The sequence below is a fragment of the Bombina bombina genome, chromosome 2 (genome assembly GCF_027579735.1).
Source record: "Bombina bombina isolate aBomBom1 chromosome 2, aBomBom1.pri, whole genome shotgun sequence".
NCBI classification, from domain to species: Eukaryota; Metazoa; Chordata; class Amphibia; order Anura; family Bombinatoridae; genus Bombina; species Bombina bombina.
Genome location: NC_069500.1, coordinates 768,905,486 through 768,928,667, shown reverse-complemented (window position 1 = coordinate 768,928,667; position 23,182 = coordinate 768,905,486). Strand labels below are relative to the sequence as shown.

At 39.2% G+C, this 23,182-nt stretch overlaps 1 protein-coding gene across 1 annotated transcript in view; it reads right to left on the bottom strand.

The window, feature by feature from the left end:
- The window catches only part of SLC25A42 (solute carrier family 25 member 42), a 428,471-nt gene that overhangs the window by 345,093 nt on the left and 60,196 nt on the right, over nucleotides 1-23,182 (bottom strand). Inside the window, exon 3 of the mRNA XM_053702913.1 lies at nucleotides 3,396-3,501. Coding sequence (XP_053558888.1) covers nucleotides 3,396-3,501 — 106 coding nt within the window. The remainder of the gene's footprint in view (nucleotides 1-3,395; nucleotides 3,502-23,182) is intronic.

Genomic DNA, 23,182 nt, shown 5'->3' with positions numbered 1-23,182 from the left:
TTAGCTTTGGTAGAACCGATGTCAGGCAGCAATGTTCCAGCAGAAACTTCTGAGGCAGGATCAGATTGAGACATCTTGCAAAATGTAAGAGAAAAAACAACATATAAAGCAAAATTATCTATTTCCTTATATGACAGTTTCAGGAATGGAAAAAAATGCAAATAGCATAGGCCTCTGATAGAGAAAAAAAGCAAGCGGCAAACATCAATAGGGTATTGAAATAATGAAAAAGTTTGGCGCCAAAAATAACCGGAAATGACACACTCGCGTCACTAATGACGCAACCGTGTGAAAGGTCTCGGCGTCAAGTATGACGCCGGAAATGACGATGTGGCGTCATAGACATATTTTTCCGCGCCAAGAATGACGCAATAAAGTTTAGCATTTGATGCACCCGCGGGCCTAATGCCGCCCGCAATTTGCAAGAAGTAGTCAATTGAAAAAAGACTAAACCCCAGGTAAGAAAAAAAATTCTTTGAAAGATGTTTATATTTGCCAAATATGAAACTGACAGTCTGCAGAAGGAAATACGTGAACCTGACTCATGGCAAATATAAGTACAATACATATATTTAGAACTTTAAATAAATGCATAAAGTGCCAAACCATAGCTGAGGTGTCTTAAGTAATAAAAAACATACTTACCAAAAGACACCCATCCACATATAGCAGATAGCAAAACCATTTTTATAGGCATTTTGAGGTTTGGGAAACTTTGCCCCTCCTGGTAGGATTGTATATCCCATACGTCACTAGCTCATGGACTCTTGCCAATTACATGAAAGAAATACAATTTTCAGCCAGCAGGTCCTATTTGATGCAAAAATACAATTCTCAGCCAGTGACTGGTGTTTTTTTTTTGTTAGGTGACCACGTCACTTGGAATAAAATTAGAGGTAGCCCTTACCTTAAAAAAGTCTGCCCACCCCTGCTCTAATGTATCAGAGTCCTCTGACTGTTTAAAAATTTGCTGCATATCCAAATGTACTGGCTTTACTTCAACACTTTTACAACCTTTGCTTCATGACAGTTCTAAAAGAATTTTTGGTACACTTCATAATGAACTGCCCTTGAATGAACTGTTTTATAAGTTGTCTGACAACTGGATCATACCTAAATCTCTTTGCTAGATGTATTTGCATTGTAACATTGTTATGTTTAGTAGCGGTTAACATATACTGTTTTTTCGCAAATTGACAATTTTGTGCACTTTACGTTATATACTTTTTGTGATGCTTTTACACACAAAATAGGTGCCTAATTTGCTTTATGTTGTGTCCAGGTAGTGACTGTTCTCTTTGATGGGTAATTCAGTTTATCACTTTAACTGACAATTGGTCTGATCACCCATTTAGAACAGCCTTCCTTTTTACTACTTATGGCAGTTACAGCTAAAAGGTATAGCTAGCTTTCCATCAAGTCTGGTTAGTCACAAGGGCCGGTCCTTTTTTATAGTCTAGATATTGTTCTAGTCTTTTTACATTATGTATGATTAGTTTTCTTGTGTTCTTTATGACATTTCCTGCCAGGGTTCTGGTTCAGATTTGTGCATAATAAATCAATTATTTTTTATATTGTATCAATTACGAGTGTTCTGTATTTATTAAAAGAGTGCTTAATTCCCAGTCTTTACCGCGAAAAAAAAGAAAAGAAAACTAACCGTGTAATATAAAATAAAAATAAATAACCGTTCACCTCAGACGTTAACTCTGAGGTGAGCGGTTATTTATTTTTATTTTATATTACACGGTTAGTTTTCTTTTCTTTTTTTTTGCGGTGGTTTATTATCTGTAGCTTTCAGAGGGAGGGCCCGAGTCCCAAGAACAGTACGAGATATTGGGCAACCTACTGGGGAGACTATTTGTATGCCAATCTTTCCTTTTGTCTGGAGACGATTGTCTTACTGAAGTTGGGTGAATATCGGTTTGGACACAACAGGGGCGGAGCTTGGTACCAAAACTAACCCATTCAGCATTCACAGCATCTTTTGGAAATCGACCTGATCACGTCTCACACTTACCTCATACAATTGGGGGGGGGTGTCTAGTAAGTAGTATATATAAGCCTTAGTGGATATCAACTGTTTAGAAAACCCTCAAACTGCTAAGACTTACCATCTCATCTCGCAATTTTGGATTACTACTGCTGTTACTTTTCTGCAATTTGGAACTATCACCATTATTAGCTTTAGGTTCTTATTTGATAAAAGAAAAATTACTACAGTTACTAGTACTGTTATCTTTCAATTTAAGACCATCGCCATTATTATTGCGATATTATTTGACTAAAAAACTCCTAATTTGACAAAATATATTTTTTGTGGGCACACTAATTGGCGCTGAATTCCTTCCAGCACTCTACTTTTAACACTTTTTATTTTAAGGGATTACCTAGAAAGGGTTCTTCCGCCTACTGGAAGGTTCATTCATAGCAGCCAATTATCTGTTTTTCCCACCCAAAGTATACACATATGAATTTAAAGGGCCACTGTAAGTAAATATTTTCTATGCCTGTTACTAACTAACTACCCCAAATACGCTTTTTATCAATAGCATTTCATTAACATATCTCTACCGTATATCAGAAATCTTGTCTGCAAATTTAATTGTTTTCCAAACCCACTCCGTGGGTATCCTTTGCTCTGTACCAATCCGTTTACAATACCTAGGTTTCAAAATGGCGCTTTAAACACAAAGTTATTGGTTTAAGTATTTTGAACATGCAGTGCTGAAAATAGTGGGCAGGATAACGTGACCTCATCGGCGAACAAAAGATATAACTTTTAGAACGTTATGAAACTTCGTTTTGGAGAAAATATAGGTCAGTAGGTTTTAATTAATGTTTATTAACTTTAATATGTTAGTTGTTTAGCTGAAAAATTATAACAGAAAGTAATCCTTTAAATGTATTTTGACATGAGCACAAGCCTCTATTGCTAATCTCTGATAGATCTCCGGATTTCATATAAATCTTTATATTGTAGCAGATTATATTGGTTGAAACGCTCACTTACAAGTACACATATATGTATGTATTTATTCATATGTGAAATTTTGGAATTTATACTGAGGATAGGCAGTGTTTTAATTTTATATTCATTTTATATGATTTTTATTTCTCAGAATTAATACAAGTATTGTGTGTTTAATTGTATTGTAGATTGCACTGAAGTTTTGCGCACCCATTACCAGGAAGCTTGCAGCTGTATTAGTTAAATTTGCATTCTACTTCCCATACAATATATATATATATATATATATATATATATATATATATATATATATATATATATATATATATATATATATATATATATATATATACACATACATATATACACATACATATATACACACACACATATACAAAAATAGTGGTCATTGAATAATATTTACCTTGAAATATGATTTTTGTTCTGTCCAGTGGAGCAACTGCTGTTTTGGCCACAGCTCCAGCCAGTGCACCAGACATTAGTGAATTGAGGACACTTTTGTGCTGTACCTGGAAAATAATGAAAAAATATTTGTATACAAAAAGCTGTGTAAATATATTTTGAAAATAAAGTAAATTACAGTTCAATCACAATTTCTGGTTTGTGTAGAGTAGGATAGAATAATATCACTTCATGTTTACCAAACTGACATTACATGCACATTCTAGGGGAAAAACATAATTTATGCAAGAACTTACATGATAAATTAATTTCTTTCATATTGGCAAGAGTCCATGAGCTAGTGACGTATGGGATATACAATCCTACCAGCAGGGGCAAAGTTTCCCAAACCTCAAAATGCCTATAAATACACCCCTCACCACACCCACAATTCAGTTTAATGAATAGCCAAGTAGTGGGGTGAAAAAGAAAGGAGTAAAAAGCATCAAAAAAGGAATTTGGAAATAATTGTGCTTTATTCAAAAAAATCATAACCACCATAAAAAGGGTGGGCCTCATGGACTCTTGCCAATATGAAAGAAATGAATTTATCAGGTAAGTTCTTACATAAATTATGTTTTCTTTCATGTATTTGGAAAGAGTCCATGAGCTAGTGACGTATGGGATAGCAATACCCAAGATGTGGAACTCCACACAAAAGATTCACTAGAGAGAGGGAGGGATAAAAATAAAAACAGCCAAATTTCGCTGAAAAAAATTAATCCACAACCCAAAATATAAGTTTATCCTCATAAATGAAAAGAAAAACTTAAAACATAAGCAGAGGAATAAAAAACGGAAACAGCTGCCTAAAAAACTTTTCTACCAAAAACTGCTTCCAAAGAAGCAAATACATCAAAACGGTAGAATTTAGTAAATGTACGCAAAGAGGACCAAGTTGCTGCTTTGCAAATCTGATCAACTGAAGCTTCATTCTTAAAAGCCCACAAAGTGGAGACTGATCTAGAAGAATGAGCTGTAATTCTCTGAGGCGGGGCTTGACCCAACTCCAAATAAGCTTGATGAATCAAAAGCTTTAACCACGAAGCCAAGGAAACGGCAGAAGCCTTCTGACCTTTCCTAGAACCAGAAAATATAACAAATAGACTAGAAGTCTTCCTGAAATCTTTAGTAGCTTCAACATAATATTTCAAAGCTCATACAACATCCAAAGAATGTAAGGATCTCTCTAAAGAATTCTTAGGATTAGGACACAAGGAAGGGACAACAATTTCTCTATTAATGTTGTCAGAATTCACAACCTTAGGTAAGAATTTAAATTAAGTCCGCAAAAACGCCTTATCCCGATGAATAACCAGAAAAGGAGACTCACAAGAAAGAGCAGATAATTCAGAAACTCTTCTAGCAGAAGAGATAGCCAAAAGGAAAAACACTTTCCAAGAAAGTAGTTTAATGTCCAAATGCATAGGCTCAAACGGAGGAGCCTGTAAAGCCTTCAAAACCAAATTAAGACTCCAAGGAGGAGAGATTGATTTAATGACAGACTTGATACAAACCAAAGCCTATACAAAACAGTGAATATCAGGAAGCTTAGCAATCTTTCTGTGTAATAAAACAGAAAGAGCAGAGATTTGTCCCTTCAAGGAACTTGCAGACAAACCCTTATACAAAACATCCTGAAGAAACTGTAAAATTCTAGGAATTCTGAAAGAATGCCAAGAGAATTTATGAGAAGAACACCATGAAATATAAGTCTTCCAAACTCGATAATAAATCTTTCTAGAAACAGATTTACGAGCCTGTAACATAGTATTAATCACTGAGTAAGAGAAACCTTTATGACTAAGCACTGGGAGTTCAATTTCCATACCTTCAAATTTAATGATTTGAGATCCTGATGGAAAAAAGGACCTTGAGACAGAAGGTCCGGTCTTAATGAAAGTGGCCAAGGTTGGCAACTGGACATCCGAACAAGATCTGCATACCAAAACCTGTGAGGCCATTCCGCCTTCCAATTGTCTATACCTGGGATATGAACCACAGAAATCAGACAGGAGATGGATTCCACCCAAGCAAGTATCTGAGATACTTCTTTCATAGCTTAGGGACTGTGAGTCCCACCCTGATAGACATATGCCACAGTTGTGATATTGTCTGTCTGAAAACAAATGAACGGTTCTCTCTTCAACAGAGGCCAAATCTGAAGAGCCCTGAAAATAGCACTGAGTTCAAAAATATTGATTGGTAATCTTTTCTCTTGAGATTTCCAAACCCTTGTGCTGTCAGAGATCCCCAAACAGCTCCCCAACCTGAAAGACTCGCATCTGTTGTGATCACAGTCAAGATTGGATAAACAAAAGAGGCCCCTTGAACTATACGATGGTGATCTAACCACCAAGTCAGAGATAGTCGAACATTGGGATTTTAGGATATTAATTGTGATATCCTTGTATAATCCCTGCACCATTGGTTCAGCATACAAAGCTGGAGAGGTCTCCTGTGAAAACGAGCAAAGGGGATCGCGTCCGATGCTGCAGTCATGAGACCTAAAACTTCCATCCACATAGCTACTGAAGGGAATGGCTGAGACTGAAGGTTCCGACGGGCTGAAACCAATTTTAAACGTCTCTTGTCTGTTAGAGACCGGGTCATGGACACTGAATCTATCTGGAAACCTAAAAAGGTGACCCTTGTCTGAGGAATCAAAGAACTTTTTGGTAAATTGATCCTTCAACCATGTTCTCGAAGAAACAACACTAGTTGATTTGTGTGAGATCCTGCAGAATGTAAAGACTGAGCTAGTACCAAGATATAGTCCAAATAAGGAAACACAGCAATACCCCGTTCTCTGATTACAGAGAGTAGGGCACCGATAACCTTTGAAAAGATTCTTGGAGCTGTCGCTAGGCTAAAAGGAAGAGCGACAAATTGGTAATGCTTGTCTAGAAAAGAGAATCTCAGAAATTGATAATGATCTGGACAAATCGGAATATGAAGATATGCATCCTGTAAGTCTATTGTGGACATATAATGCCCTTGCTGAACAAAAGGCAGAATAGTCCGCATAGGCACCATCTTGAAAGTTGGCACTCTTACATAACGATTCAAAAATTAATTTTTGATCCAGAACTGGTCTGAATGAATTTTCTTTCTTTGGGACAATGGATAGATTTGAATAAAACCCCAGACCTTGTTCCTAAAATTGAACTGGTATGATTACCCCTGAAAGCTCCAGGTCTGAAACACACTTCAGGAAAGCCTGAGCCTTTACCGGATTTGCTGGTATGCGTGAGAGAAAAAAAATCATCTTAAAGGAGATCTTACTCTGAATCCTATTCAATACCCCTGAGAGACAATACTCAGAATCCATTGATTTCGGATAGAATTTGTCCAAACATCCTTGAAAAACCTTAATCTGCCTCCTACCAGTTGAGCTGAAATGAGGGCCGCACCTTCATGCGGACTTGGGGGCTGGCTTTGGTTTCTTAAAAGGCTTGGATTTATTCCAAACTGAAGAAGGTTTCCAAATGGAAACAGGTTCCTTGGGGGAAGGATTGGGTTTCTGTTCCTTAATTTTTCGAAAGGAACGAAAACGGTTAGAAGCTTAAGATTTAGGTCTTTTATCCTGAGGCAAAAAAGGTGACAGTTGAAATAATCAAATCCAACGGAGAACCAAATAACTTATTACCTTGAAAAGAATGAGATAGCAATCTAGACTTAGAAGTCATATCAGCATTCCAAGAGTTAAGCCACAAAGCTATTCTAGCTAAAAACATAGATTTAACATCAATTTTCATATCAAAAATGGCATCACAAATAAAATGATTAGCACGTTGAAGCAAGCGAACAATGCTAGACAAATCGGAATCCAATTCTTGTTGTGCTAAATGTTCCAACCAAAAAGTTGATGCAGCTGCAACATCAGCCAAAGAAATTGCAGGCCTGAGAAGATGACCTGAATATAAATAGGCTTTCTTTAGAAAAGATTCAAGGTTCCTATCTAAAGGATCTTTAAAAGAAGTACTATCTTCCATAGGAACAGTAGTACGTTTAGCAAGAGTAGAAATAGCCCCATCAACCTTGGGGATCTTTTCCCAAAACTCCAATTTAACTGCTGGCAAAGGATACCCTTTTTTAAAGTTTACAACAAATGCACTTAGCTTTGGTAGAACTGTTATAAGGAATCAGGGTTCCATTAGTGATTTCTGAGACAGGATCAGATTGAGACATCTTGCAAATGTAAGAGAAAAAACAAAATATAAAGCAAAATTAACAATTTCCTTGTATGGCAGTTTCAGGGATGGGGAAAAAATGCAAACAGCATAGCTCTATGATATAGAAAAAGGCAAGAGACATATAGGAATGGGGTTTTAAATAATGAAATTATTTGGCGGCAAGTATGACGCACGACGCAAACAAAAATTTTTGGCGCTAACAACATTCAGGAAATGACACACTCGCGTCATTGTAGATGCAACCTTGTGCAAGGAAATCGGCGTTAACTAAGACGCCGGAAATGACGAATTTGCATCATCGAACGTAACTTTGTGCCAAAAAATCTTGCGCCAAGAATGACGCAATATAGTTTAGCATTTTGCGCCCTTGCGAGACTAATTCTGAACGCGAATTTAAAATGTCAATTGAGAAAAGACTATACCCTAGGTAAGAAATACATTTTATTCTAAAAAAAATGCATTTCCCAGATATAAAACTGACAGTCTGCAAAAGGAAATAAACTGAAACCTGAATCATGGCAAATATAAGCACAATACATATATTTAAAACTTTATAAAAATACATAAAGTGCCAAACCATAGCTGAGAGTGTCTTAAATAATGAAAAAGGAAATTTATGCTTACCTGATAAATTTATTTCTTCTACGATATGACGAGTTCACGGATTTCATCCTTACTTGTGGGATTTATCCTCCTGCTAACAGGAAGTGGCAAAGAGCACCACAGCAGAGCTCTATATATAGCTCCTCCCTTCCCTCCACCTCCAGTCATTCGACCGAAGTTAGGAAGATAAAGGAAAAGCCAAAAGGTGCAGAGGTGACTAAAGTTTAACAAAAATATAATATATACCTGTCTTAAAAAATGACAGGAAGGGCCGTGGACTCGTCATATTGTAGAAGAAAACTAAATTTATGCTTACCTGATAAATTACTTTCTTTTACGATATGACGAGTCCACGGATTTCATCCTTACTTGTGGGATATTAACCTCCTGCTAACAGGAAGTGGCAAAGAGCACCACAGCAGAGCTGTATATATAGCCCCTCCCCTTCCCCTCCACCCTCAGTCATTCGGCCGAAGGTTATAGGAAGAGAAAAGGAAGGGCTAAAAAGGTGCAGCGGTGACTGAAGTTTTCAAAAAATAAAATAAACCTGTCTTAAAATAACAGGGAGGGCCGTGGACTCGTCATATCGTAAAAGAAAGTAATTTATCAGGTAAGCATAAATTTAGTTTTCTTTTACAAAGATATGACGAGTCCACGGATTTCATCCTTACTTGTGGGAAACCAATACCAAAGCAATATGACACGGATGAAAGGGTGGGACAAGACAGGAACCTAAACGGAAGGCACCACTGCTTGAAGAACCTTTCTCCCAAAGATAGCCTCAGAAGAAGCAAAAGTATCAAATTTGTAAAATTTGTAAAAAAAAAGTGTGAAGGGACGACCAATTCGCAGCCTTACAAATCTGTTCCACAGATGCATTGTTTTTAAAAGCCCATGTGGAAGCCACAGCCCTAGTAGAATGAGCCGTAATTCTTTCAGGAGGCTGCTGTCCACCGGTCTCATATCCCAGGCGGATGATACTTCTCAGCCAAAAAGAAAGAGGTAGCCGTAGCTTTCTGACCCCTACGCTTTCCAGAATAAACAATGAATAATGAAGATGATTAACGGAAATCCTTAGTTGCCTGTAAGTAAAACTTTAAGGCACGGACCACGTCCAAGTTATGTAACAGACGCTCCTACTTAGAAGGAACACCAATTTCCTGATTAATATTCTTATTCGAAACAACCTTAGGAAGGAACCCAGGTTTGGTACGTAAAACCACCTTATCAGAATGAAATATGAGATAAGGCGAATCACACTGTAATGCTGAAAGCTCAGAAACTCTTCGCGCAGAAGAAATAGCAACCAAATACAGAACTTTCCAAGATAATAGTTTAATATCTATGGAGTGCATAGGTTCAAACGGAACCCCTTGCAGAACTCGAAGAACTAAATTCAAACTCCAGGGAGGAGTAATAGGTCTAAATACAGGCTTAATTCTAGATAGAGCCTGACAAAAAGACTGAACATCTGATACATTTGCCAAACGTTTGTGAAACAGAATTGACAAAGCTGAAATTTGTCCCTTTAAGGAACTTGCTGATAACCCTTTCTCCAATCCTTCTTGGAGAAAAGACAAAATCCTAGGAATCTTAACTTTACTCCATCAGTAACCCTTGGATTCACACCAATAAAGATATTTACACCATATCTTATGATAGATCTTTCTAGTGACAGGCTTTCTAGCCTGTATCAAAGTATTTATAACTGAATCAGAGAATCCTCGCTTCGATAAAATTAAGCATTCAATCTCCACACAGTCAGTTGCAGAGAAATTAGATTTGGATGTTGGAAAGGACCTTGAATGAGAAGGTCCTGTCTCAACGGAAGTTTCCACGGTGGCAGAGAGGACATGTCCACTAGATCCGCATACCAAGTCCTGCGCAGGCGCTATCAGGATCACTGAAGCTCTCTCCTGTTTGATTCGAGCAATCACGCGTGGGAGGAGAGGAAACGGCGGAAACACATAAGCTAGGCTGAACAACCAAGGTACTGCCAAGGCATCTATCAGTTCGGCCTGAGGATCCCTTGACCGGGATCCGTATCTTGGAAGCTTGACATTCTGACAAGATGCCATCAAATCCAATTCCGGTCTGCCCCATCTGAGAATCAATGAGGCAAATACCTCTGGGTGAAGTTCCCACTCCCCCGGATAAAAAGTCTGTTGACTTAGAAAATCTGCTTCCTAGTTCTCTACCCCTGGGATGTAGAGCGCTGACAGATGACAAGAGTGGGCCTCTGCTCAACTGATTATCTTGAATACTTCTATCATGGCTAAGGAACTCCTTGTTCCCCCCTGATGATTGACATATGCCACAGTCATTATGTTGTCTGACTGGAATCTGATGAATTTGGCCGAAGCCAACTTAGGTCACGCCTGAAGCGCATTGAATATTGTTCTCTGTTCCAGAATATTGATTGGAAGTAGAGACTCCACCCGAGTCCAAACACCCTGAGCCTTCAGGGAGTTCCAAACAGCACCCCAGCCCAGAAGGCTGGCATCTGTTGTCACTATCACCCACGAGGGTCTGCGGAAACAAGTCCCCTGGGACAGATGATCTGGCGACAACCACCAAAGAAGAGCGTTTCTGGTCTCTTGATCCAGAATTATCTTTGGAGATAAATCTGCATAATCCCCATTCCACTGACCGAGCATGCACAGTTGCAGTGGTCTGAGATGAAAGCGAGCAAACGGAACGATGTCCATTGCCGCTACTATTCATCCGATTACCTCCATACACTGAGCCACTGATGGCCGAGGAATGGACCGAAGTGCTCGGCAAGCATTCAAAATCTTTGATTTTCTAACCTCCGTCAGAAATACTTTCATGGCTACCGAGTCTATCAGAGTTCCCAAGAAAGGAACCCTTGTATGTGGGACAAGTGAACTCTTCTCTATGTTCACCTTGCAGCCGTGAGTTCTCAGAAAAGACAACACTGTGTCCGTGTGAGACTTTGTCAGATGACATGTTGACGCCTGAATCAGAATATCGTCCAGATATGGCGCCACCGCTATCCCTTGCGGTCTGAGAACCGCCAAAAGAGACCCTAGAACCTTTGTGAAGATTCTGGGTGCTGTGGCAAACCCGAAAGGAAGAGCCACAAACTGATCATTTTTGTCCAAGAAGGCAAACCTTAGAAACCGATGATGATCTTTGTGGATTGGAATATGAAGGTAAGCATCCTTCAAATCCACGGTAGTCATATATTGACCCCCTCCTGGATCATTGGCAAAATCGTTCGAATTGTCTCCATCTTGAATGATGGAACTCTTAGAAATTTGTTTAGACACTTGAGGTCCACAATGGGTCTGTACGTTCCCTCTTTTCTGGGGACCACAAATAGGTTTGAGTAAAACCCCTGTCCCTGTTCCAATTTTGGAACAGGACAGATTACTCCCATAGTAAAAAGGTCTTTTACACAGCGTAAGAACGCCTCTCTCTTTATCTGGTTTGCAGATAATTTTGAAAGATGAAATCTCCCTCTTGGGAGAAAATCCTTGAATTCCAATTGATAACCGTGGGTCACTATTTCTAGTGCCCAAGAATCCTGAACATCTCTTGCCCAAGCCTGAGCAAAGAAAGAAAGTCTGCCCCCTACTAGATCCGGTCCCGGATCGGGGGCCACCCCTTCATGCTGCTTTGTGGAAGAAGAAGAAGCGGGGGGTCCTCCTTTAAAGTTCCGAAAAAAACGAAAATTATGCTGTTTACCCCTCATTTTAACCGACCTATCCTGAGGTAGGGCATGGCCCTTAACTCCTGTAATATCAGAAATGATCTCCTTCAATTCTGGCCCAAAAAGGGTCTTACCTTTAAAGGGAATAGCTAAAAGCTTATGTTTTGATGACGCATCAGCAGACCAAGATTTGAGCCACAATGCTCTACGTGCTAAAATAGCAAATCCTGCATTTTTTGCCGCTAATTTAGCAATTTGAAAAGTGGCATCAGTAATAAAAGAATTAGCTAGCTTAAGAGCCTTAATTCTATCTAGAATGTCATCTAATGGAGTCTCAACCTTAAGAGACTCTTCTAGAGCCTCAAACCAAAAAGCTGCTGCAGTAGTTACTGGAACAATGCAAGCCATAGGTTGTAAAAGAAATCCCTGATTAACAAATAATTTCTTTAGTAGACCCTCTAATTTGTTATCCATAGGATCCTTGAAAGCAGGTACGCTTAGTAGTACGCTTAGCTAGGGAAGATATAGCTCCCTCTACCTTAGGGACCGTTTGCCATGAGTGCCGAATGGTATCTGATATAGGAAACATTTTCTTAAAATTAGGAGAGGGAGAAAACGGTATACCTGGTCTATCCCATTCCTTACTAATAATTTCCGAAATTCTCTTAGGAACCGGAAAAACATCAGTGTAAGTAGGAACTTCCAAATATTTATCCATTTCACACAATTTCTCTGGAGGAATCACAATAGGATCACAATCATCCAGAGTTGCTAAAACCTCCCTAAGCAACAGGCGGAGGTGTTCAAGCTTAAATTTAAATGACATAGCATCCGAATCTGTCTGAGGCAAAACATTCCCTGAATTAGAAATTTCACCCTCAGACAGTAATTCCCTGATCCCCAACTCAGAGCACGGTGAGGGAACATCGGAAATAGCTAATAAAGCATCAGAGGATTCAGTATTTACATTAATACTTGACCTACTGCGTTTACCCTGCAACACTGGTAATTTAGACAATACCTCTGTAAGGGTAGTTGACATAACTGCAGCCATCTCCTGCAGAGTAAAGGAATTAGACGCACTAGAAGTACTAGACGTCGCTTGTGTGGGCATAAAAGGTTGTGACACTTGGGGAGAATTGGATGGCATATCCTAATTCTCTTCAGACTGAGAATCATCCCTAGGCACACTTACTTTATTTAAACTATGCTTTTTACATTGTAAAGCCCTTTCAGTACAAAAGTTAAACAATGTTAGAGGGGGTTGCACAATAGCTTCTAAACACATAGAACAATGAGAAACCTCAATGTCAGACATGTTTAACATACTAGTAATACCACAAAAGTCGTTTAAACACTTATTTATAGCATAAAATAAACATTAGAAAAACGTGTACTGTGCCTTTAAGAAAAGAAAAAGTGAACAATTTTTCCAAAATGCACAAAAAAACGTTAAATCATTCCCAAATTTAACTTAATATCGTTGGTTAATCCAAAAATAACTGCACCCAGAAGCAAGGGCAGAAATAAGGCTTTAGAAGTACTTATAGCAACATGTAGTCAAAAGATAGATAAAAATACACTCTGCACCTCGCCACAGCTCTGCTGTGGCGCCTACCTGCCCCCAGGGTACTTCGAATCAAGTTTCCAACCCTTCAGACCAGCTACACAGTCCAGGAGCCACCGAGGTACTGTTTGCTGCTGCTAAGCCTGAAGAAATTGCGCCAAAATAGGCTCCGCCCCTTAAGGTCAAAAGTCAGAGTAGGCCCAAACAAAACAGCACCACATGGAAATGCAGTTTTGCACTAAAGTAAAAATACACACACAATATAACACTCAAGCATAAAACCAATAAATTTTAAGTGCCAAAAATAAAAAACATAAAACATCGTTTTTTATATTGTCTCCCATGTCACATAATGCCCAAATATCAACTGATAAATATAAAATAGGGACTCCAGTAACACCCCTCTTATTAAAATAGGTTTTACTGCTTACCCCATTCCCATACAGGGAAATAATGCCAGCCAGTTCTGATACACTAAGTCTCCTCAGAAAAAAAGGCTGCACGTACCTTAATGCTGCTTGTAGCATGAAACCGGTCTCCACACTGAAGATGTCTCATGGTTACCTTCAGAAGTCTTGTGGGAACCAGCGTGGATCTTATTTATAAATGCTAAGATCATCAAACCTCAGGGCAGAAATCTTCTTCCATATCCCTCTGAGGAAAATAGTACGCACCGGTACCATTTAAAATAAAAAACTTCTTGATTGAAGAAACTAAAAATAACACCTCACTTTACCATGTCTTCCTAGTATAACACAGGCAAAGAGAATGACTGAGGGTGGAGGGGAAGGGGAGGGGCTATATATACAGCTCTGCTGTGGTGCTCTTTGCCACTTCCTGATAGCAGGAGGTTAATATCCCACAAGTAAGGATGAAATCCGTGGACTCGTCATATCTTTGTAATAGAAATAAATTTATCAGGTAAGCATAAATTTCCTTTTCTTCTACAAGATATGACGATTTCACAGATTTCGTCCTTACTTGTGGGATACAATACCAAAGCTACAGGACACGGATGAAAAGGGAGGGACAAGACAGGGACCTAAACGGAAGCCACCACTGCTTGAAGAACCTTTCTCCCAAAACCAGCTTCAGAAGAAGCAAAAGTATCAAATTTGTAAAATTTAGAAAAAGTATGAAGAGACGACCAAGTTGCAGCCTTGCAAATCTGTTCAACAGAAGCATAATTTTTAAATGCCCATGAGGAATCCACAGCCCTAGTAGAATGAGCCGTAATTCTTTCAGGAGGCTGCTGTCCACCAGTCTCATACGCCAGACGGATGATACTCTTCAGCCAAAAAGGAGAGGTACCTGTAGCTTTCTGACCCCTACGCTTTCCAGAAAAGACCATGAATAATGAAGATGATTGACGGAAATCCTTAGTCGCCTGCAAGTAAAACTTCAGGGCACGGACCACGTCCAAGTTATGCAACATACGCTCCTTTGTAGAAGAAGGGTTAGGACATAATGAAGGAACAACAATTTCCTGATTAATATTCTTATTAGAAACAACCTTAGGAAGGAAACCAGATTTGGTACGTAAAACCACCTTATCAGAATGGAAGATAAGATAAGGCGAATCACATTATAATGCTGAAAGCTCCGAAACTCTATGAGCAGAAGAAATGGCAACCAGAAATAAAACTTTCCAAGATAACAACTTAATATCTATGGAATGCATGGGTTCAAACGGAACTCCTTGAAGAACATTAAGAACTAAATTCAAGCCTGACAAAAAGACTGAACGTCTGGGACATCTGCCAAATGTTTGTGTAGCAAAATTGACAAAGCAGAGATTGGTCCCTTTAAGGAACTCACTGATAACCCTTTCTCCAAACCTTCTTGGAGAAAACTTTAGAGTAGAGGTAGTGGGGGGATGGAGTTAAGTGATGACAGATATAGTCCCTTTATTTGTATTTGAATACATATATTTGAGATTTATCTATGTTATAATAAATATTGTTAACTGGGATCAGTATCTGTTGTGGGATCTCAGAGAACAGAACTAAACAACTAGAAAAACTAATTGTATGAGGAATACAATAGAATTCACAGCAGAGATTGCCACAGATTGTTTATCATATAAACTCCAAATAATGGATTCAGATAGATTTTATGTTATATTTTTTTAAAAAGTTCCATAACATTCATACCTTATAATCTTTATTAAAGCAACTAGGAACCAACATTCACACAGTGGTAGAGGTTAGAAAATTAAAAACACTTAAACCCAATCATGCATCTTAATTGTATATAGATATATAGATCAACATGGGCGTACTTTGAATTATATAAAAATAAACTAAACCCTTAAAAGTTAATACAGCCCTCGGATTGTAAGGGTTTAGTTTATTTTTATATAATTCAAAGTACGCCCATGTTGATCTATATATCTATATACAATTAAGATGCATGATTGGGTTTAAGTGTTTTTAATTTTCTAACCGCTACCACTGTGTGAATGTTGGTTCCTAGTTGCTTTAATAAAGATTATAAGGTATGAATGTTATGGAACTTTTTAAAAAAAATATAACATAAAATCTATCTGAATCCATTATTTGGAGTTTATATGATAAACAATCTGTGGCAATCTCTGCTGTGAATTCTATTGTATTCCTCATACAATTAGTTTTTCTAGTTGTTTACTTCTTGGAGAAAAGACAGAATCCTGGGAATCCTAACTCTACTCCATGAGTAGCCCTTGGATTTACACCAAAAAAAGATATTTCCGCCATATCTTATGATAGATCTTTCTAGTGACAGGCTTACGTGCCTGAATCAACGTATCAATGACCAAATCAGAGAACCCCCGCTTAGATAAAATCAAGCGTTCAATCTCCAAGCAGTCAGTTGCAGAGAAACTAGATTTGGGTGTTGGAAGGGTCCCTGAATGAGAAGGTCCTGCCTCAATGGAAGCTTCCACGGCAGCAGAGAGGACATGTCCACTAGATCGGCATACCAAGTCCTGCGAGTCCACGCACGCGCGATTAGAATTACTGAAGCCCTCTCCTGTCTGATCTGAGCAATCACCCGAGGCAGGAGAGCAAACGGTGGAAACACATAAGCTAGGTTGAACGACCAAGGCACTGCCAAGGCATCTATCAGTTCGGCCTGAGGATCCCTTGACCTGGATCCGTATCTTGGAAGCTTGGCATTCTGACGAGATGTCATCAGATCCAACTCCGGTCTGCCCCATCTGAGGATCAGAGTGGCAAAGACCTCCGGATGGAGTTTCCACTCCCCCGGATGAAACATCTGTTTGCTTAAAAAGTCTGCTTCCAAGTTGTCCACTCCTGGGATGTAGATTGCTGACAGATAACAAGAGTGGGCCTCCGCCCACCAAATTATCTTGGATACTTCTGTCATCGCTAAGGAACTCCTTGCTCTTCCCTGATGATTGATGTAAGCCACAGTCGTGATGTTGTCCGACTAAAAGCGAATTAATTTGGCTGAAGCCAACTGAGGCCACGCCTGAAGCGCATTGAAGATTGCTCTCAATTCCAGAATATTGATTGGAAGAAGAGACTCCGACCGAGTCCACACACTCTGAGCCTTCAGGGAATTCCAGACTGCACCCCAACCTAGAAGGCTGGCGTAAGTCGTCACTATCACCCATGAGGGTCTGCGAAAACACGTCGCTTGGGACAGATGATCCTGAGACAACCACCAAAGAAGAGAGTCTCTTATCTCCTGATCCAGATCTATCTGAGGAGACAAATTTGCATAATCTCCATTCCACTGTCTGAGCATGCTCAGCTGTAGTGGCCTGAGATGAAAACGAGCAAACGGAATGATGTCCATTGCCGCCACCATCAATCCAATTACCTCCATGCACTGAGCTACTGATGGCCGAGGATTGGACTGAAGGGCTTGGCATGTATTCAGAATCTTTAACTTTCTGACCTCTGTCAAGACAATTTTAATGGATATGGAATCTATTAGAGTTCCCAGGAAGGGAACCTTGGTCTGTGGAATTAACTCTTTTCTAGATTCCCCTTCCAACCATGAGTCCTCAGAAAGGACAGAACCATGTCTGTATGAGACTTTGTCAGACGGTAAGACGACGCCTGGATCAGAATATCGTCCAGATAAGGCGCCACTGCAATACCCCGCGGCCTGAGAACCGCCAGAAGGGACCCTAGAACCTTCGTGAAGATACTGGGTGCTGTGGCCAACCCGAAGGGAAGAGCCACAAACTGAAAATTTTTGTCCAGGAAGGCAAACCTTAGGAACTGATGATGATGATCCTTGTGGATAGGAATATGAAGGTATGCATCCTTCAAGTCCACGGTAGTTATATATTGACCCTCCAGGATCAATAGCAGAATTGTTCGAATAGTCTCCATTTTGAAGGATGGGACTCTGAGAAAGTTGTTTAGACTCTTGAGATCTAAAATGGGTCGAAACGTGCCCTCTTTTTTGGGGACCACGAAAATATTTGAGTAAAACCCTTGTCCCTGTTCCAGTCTTGGAACGGGACGAATTACTCCCATAGTAGAGAGGTCTTTAACACAACGTTAGAACACCTCTCTTTTTGTCTGGTCTGCAGACAATTGTGAAAGAAGAAACCTCCCCCTAGGGAGAGAACGTTTGAATTCCAGCTGATACCCTTGGGACATGATCTCCAGTGTCCAAGGATCCTGAACATCTCTTACCCAAGCCTGGGCAAAGAGAGAGAGTCTGTCCCCTACGAGATCCGGTCCCGGATCGGGGGCCGCCCCTTCATGCTGTTTTGGTAGCAGCAGCGGGCTTCTTGGGTTGTTTACCCTTGTTCCAAGTCTGGTTGGGTCTCCAGACGGACTTGGCCTGAGCAAAATTCCCTTCCTGCTTGGCGGAAGACGAGGAAGAAGAGGGAACTCCTTTAAAGTTCCGAAAGGAACAAAAAATATTTTGTTAACCCCTCAGTTTAGCAGTTCTATCCTGAGGTAGGAGATGATCCTTACCTCCCGTATTGTCAGAAATTATCTCTTTCAAGTCAGGCCCGAATAGGGTTTTCCCCTTGAAAGGAATAGCCAAAAGCTTTGACTTAGACGACACATCAGCAGACCAAGATTTTAACCATAACTCTCTACGCACTAAAATAGCAAACCCGGCATTCTTAGACGCCAATTTGGCAATCTGAAAGGCGGCATCTGTAATAAAAGAATTAGCCAGCTTAAGAGCCTTAATTCTATCTAAAATATCCTCTAAACGAGTCTGTCTTAAGAGACACTTCTAAAGCATCAAACCAGAAGGCCGCCGCAGTGGTAACTGGTACAATGCAGGCCGTTGGTTGTAAGAGCAAACCCTGATGAATAAACAATTTCTTTAGAAGACCCTCCAATTTCTTATCCATAGGGTCTTTAAAAGCACAACTGTCCTCAATAGGAATAGTTGTACGCTTCGCCAGGGTAGATATAGCTCCTTCCGCCTTAGGGACTGTTTGCCAAGAGTCCCAAACAGTGTCAGATATGGGATGCATCTTCTTGAAATTAGGAAAGGGTGAGAACGGGATACCCGGTCTGTCCCATTCCCTCTTAATAATCTCAGAGATTCTCTTAGGAACCAGAAAAACATCAGTGTAAGCAGGTACCTCCAAGTATTTGTCCATTTTACACAATTTCTCTGGTGGTACCACAATAGAGTCACAGTCATCCAGAGTCGCTAAAACCTCCCGAAGTAACAGGCGGAGGTGTTCAAGCTTAAATCTAAAGGACATGACGTCCGAGTCCGTCTGAGGTAACGCACTTCCCGAATCGGAAAGTTCCCCTTCAGACAGGAGTTCCCTGACCCCCAAATCAGATCCCTGTGAGGGTACATCGGAAATAGCTAATAAAGCATCAGAGGACTCAGTATTCACATCGACTTCTGCCCTACTGCGTTTACCCTGTAACACTAGCAACTTAGATAATACCTCTGTAAGGGTAGTTGACATAACTGCAGCCATATCCTGCAGAGTAAAGGAATTAGACGCGGTTGAAGAACCAGGCGTCGCTTGGGTGGGCGTTAGAGGTTGTGACGCTTGGGGAGAAGTTATACCCTGATTCTCCTCAGACTGAGAATCATCCTTAGACACATTTTCTTTACATAAAATCTGTGCTTTACATTGTAAGGCCCTCTCAGTACACAAGGGAAAAGTCAGAGGGGGTTCCACAGTGGCATCTAAACACATAGAACAAGGAGTTTCCTCCTCAGTGTCAGACATGTTAAACAGACTAGCAATAATAACAATAATCGTTCTTAGCTTAAAATATTGAGCTCTGAGTTCAAATTATAGGTAAAAAAGATAATGTAACAAAAACTGTACTGCGCCTTTAAATTTTAAAAACGCAACTATTTTTCTGATATGTTCAAAAAACGTTTTTGTGGCAATAAATTTAATTTACTGTGCCCAAAAAACTCTCAGTATTGCATCCACTTGCTGAGATATGAAATACACAATAAAATATCGCTTTAAACAGTTATATATTTATTAACTTAATTTGGCCCCTGCACCACGCCACAGATGCTGCCTCTTATGCGATCCGGATGAAACTGCGCGTCCTGAGCGCGCAAAAATAGGCCCCGCCCACCGTGGGCGTAACTCAAATCTGAATAAGACCCACATGGGTCGCAAGTAACACAAACATGTCGACTGAAATTTTTTTTTTAGCCGTGTGCCCCTCATATACACTGAAAAACATTGTAACACTGTACTCTTCCCTCAGGTCAATGATTTTAACAGCCCTTAAAGGGCCACTAAACCCAAAATCTTTCTTTCAGAATTCAGATAGAACATACAAATTTAAACAACATTACAATTTACTTATATTATTTATTTTGCTTCATTTTTTTTATATCCTTATTTGAAGAAAAAGAAATGCACATGGGTGAGCCAATCACATGAGGCTTTCATGTGCAGCAACCAATCAGCAGCTTCTGAGCATATCTAGATATGCTTTTCAGCTAAGAATATCAAGAGAATAAAACAAATTAGATAATAGAAGTAAATTAGAAATATGTTTAAAAATGCATTCTCTTTCTAAATCATAAAAGAAAAAAATGTGGGTTTCATGTCCCTTTAAGAAAAAAAACGCAGCTCCCAGCGTCCAGCCCTTAAATAAGTCAAAGATATATTTACATACTTTGGCAATCAGTAAAAAGGGATTCCAGGTACACCAATCCTTTCATATAGTGCATACCGTGGACTCGTCATATCTTGTAGAAGAAACATACTTACCAAAAGACACCCATCCAGATATAGCAGATAGCCAAACAAGTACTGAAACGGTTATCAGTAGAGGTAATGGAATATGAGAGTATATATCGTCGATCTGAAAAGGGTGGTAAGAGATGAATCTCTACGACCGATAACAGAGAACCTATGAAATAGATCTCCCGTGAGGAAAACCATTGCATTCAATTGGTGATACTCTCTTCACGTCCCTCTGACATTCACTGTACTCGGAGAGGAAACGGGCTTCAAAATGCTGAGAAGCGCATATCAACGTAGAAATCTTAGCACAAACTTACTTTGTTTGTAAAACTGAATTGTGGGTGTGGTGAGGGGTGTATTTATAGGCATTTTTGAGGTTTGGGAAACTTTGCCCCTCCTGGTAGGATTGTATATCCCATAGGTCACTAGCTCATGGACTCTTGCCAATTACATGAAATAAATAATCAATAAGGTCCCATCACCATTATTTTGTCAGCTTTTGTTTTTAAAAAAACAAACTTCTAAATATTGGTTTACTTTCACACCCTCCAGGGAGTTTGGAGAGCTTCTATCAAGTTGAAATGTATCCGAGCCTCCAACATTCTACAAAGTGATTGGTTACAGTGTTCTCCAGAGAATGGGGGGCAGTATAAAAAGCTTTGCAATATTTTAAAATATGTTGTCATTTATAAATGTTACTTGAGCTAGCCAATGCACAAATTAACTGCATAATTTAACAAATTGATTACATGATAATTTGAGCAACAAATATTGAAAACATTTAATATTCACTCATTTTAGCTTAAAGTTTAGCCAGGTGGTGCACCCACTAAACAGGCCCTGGTGAGAATACTGGGTAAGTTCAGAGAACAACCTCATGTCATTAAATGGACACAGGAAATTAAATTGGGAGCATGGATTGGCACCAGGCTTTTCAGGGGGTGCATCCTTGGCCTGATCTTGACTTGTAACTAGGGTTGCCCCCCAGCCGGTATTTTTAAGGTTCATGTCAATGTAGAAAATAAAGAATAAATATTGAAAGAAGCCCCTGTCAAAGTGAAGCGTCTTCCGAGTGTAATGAATAGTAGTTATAAACAAATGAACCTTTAAAATCAGTCCTAGCAGCTTTAGTTTTTGAGTTATTCTGTTTAATTATTTATTCAAAATTATGTTAATGAGCAGAGCTACGGAATTTGGTGGCGCTATACAAATAAATGATAATAAAAAATAAATGATAATAAAGGCTGGTATTTTCTTCCAAGAAAGGTGGCAACCCTACTTGTAAAACCTTGTCTATTGTAAGGGCAATCTATTCAAAAATTAAACCTTCATGATTCAGATAGAGCATGCAATTTAAACAACTTTCCAATTTACCTGTATCATCAATTTTGCTTTGTTCTCTTGGTATTCTTAGTTGAAAGCTAAACCTAGGAGGCTCATATGCTAATTTCTTAGCCCTTGAAGGCTACCTCTTATTTTAATGCGTTTGACATTTATTCACAACTAGAGGGTGTTTGTTCATGTGTGCCATATAGATAACATTGTGTTCACGGCTTTGGAGTTACCTAGGAATCAGCACACTGATTGGCTAAAATGCAAGTCTGTCAAAAGAACTGAAATAAGGAGACAGTCTGCAGAGGTTTATATACAAGGTAATCACTGGGGTAAAAAGTGTATTAATATAACTGTGTTGGTAATGCAAAACTGGGGAATGTGTAATTAAGGGATTATCTATCTTTTTAAACAATAACAATTCTGGTGTAGACTGTCCCTTTAACAAAATGACAATGTTATATTATTTTAGACATTTCCTTTCCAATGTATTGCTGATATATGCAATGAGTATAAAGGGACATAATAGTCAAAACTGAAATATGCAAGATTGTATCAGCAAAAATGCTTCTAGTTTAAGGTATCACTGCTTTAGTGGCACAGACACATATGCTGCATGTCCTGTGCATCTTTATTCAAATACTGCACCTGCTCAGATAGCCAGTAGTGACAGTTATGTCGTTGATGAATGTGTAAAAAGAAAAAACACCAACAACTCTGAACAGGTGTGGTTATTGACAAGTCTATATGACATTAAAACAGTAATAGCAAAAATGCTCCTAGTAAAAGCTAATACAAGTATATTACAAAAAACGTTTCTACTCAAAATACCAATGCACTTGTGCATATTTAAACTTTGACCATAATGTCCCTTTAAATGTACTGTGTAATTGACATATATAACACATTTGGGTCCCTGGGGTGAAATATTCTGAAGAGCAGGGCAAACTTGTTCTCCATTCCATTAAATAGATAGATGACTGTTTTTTTTTTAAATAATAAAAAAAGTAATAAACAGAATTCAGAACCTGGTTACAGGAAGAGAGGCAGCAATGGACAAATCAATAAAAGCAAGGGAAAAAACACACACAACTAACAAATTTAAACAGAAATGAAACATTAAGCCTTCAGAATCTGCACACAACATGTGAGACCTTTCACCTATTTTGTGTTTCCCAGTTTACCCTTGCAGCAGGACTCC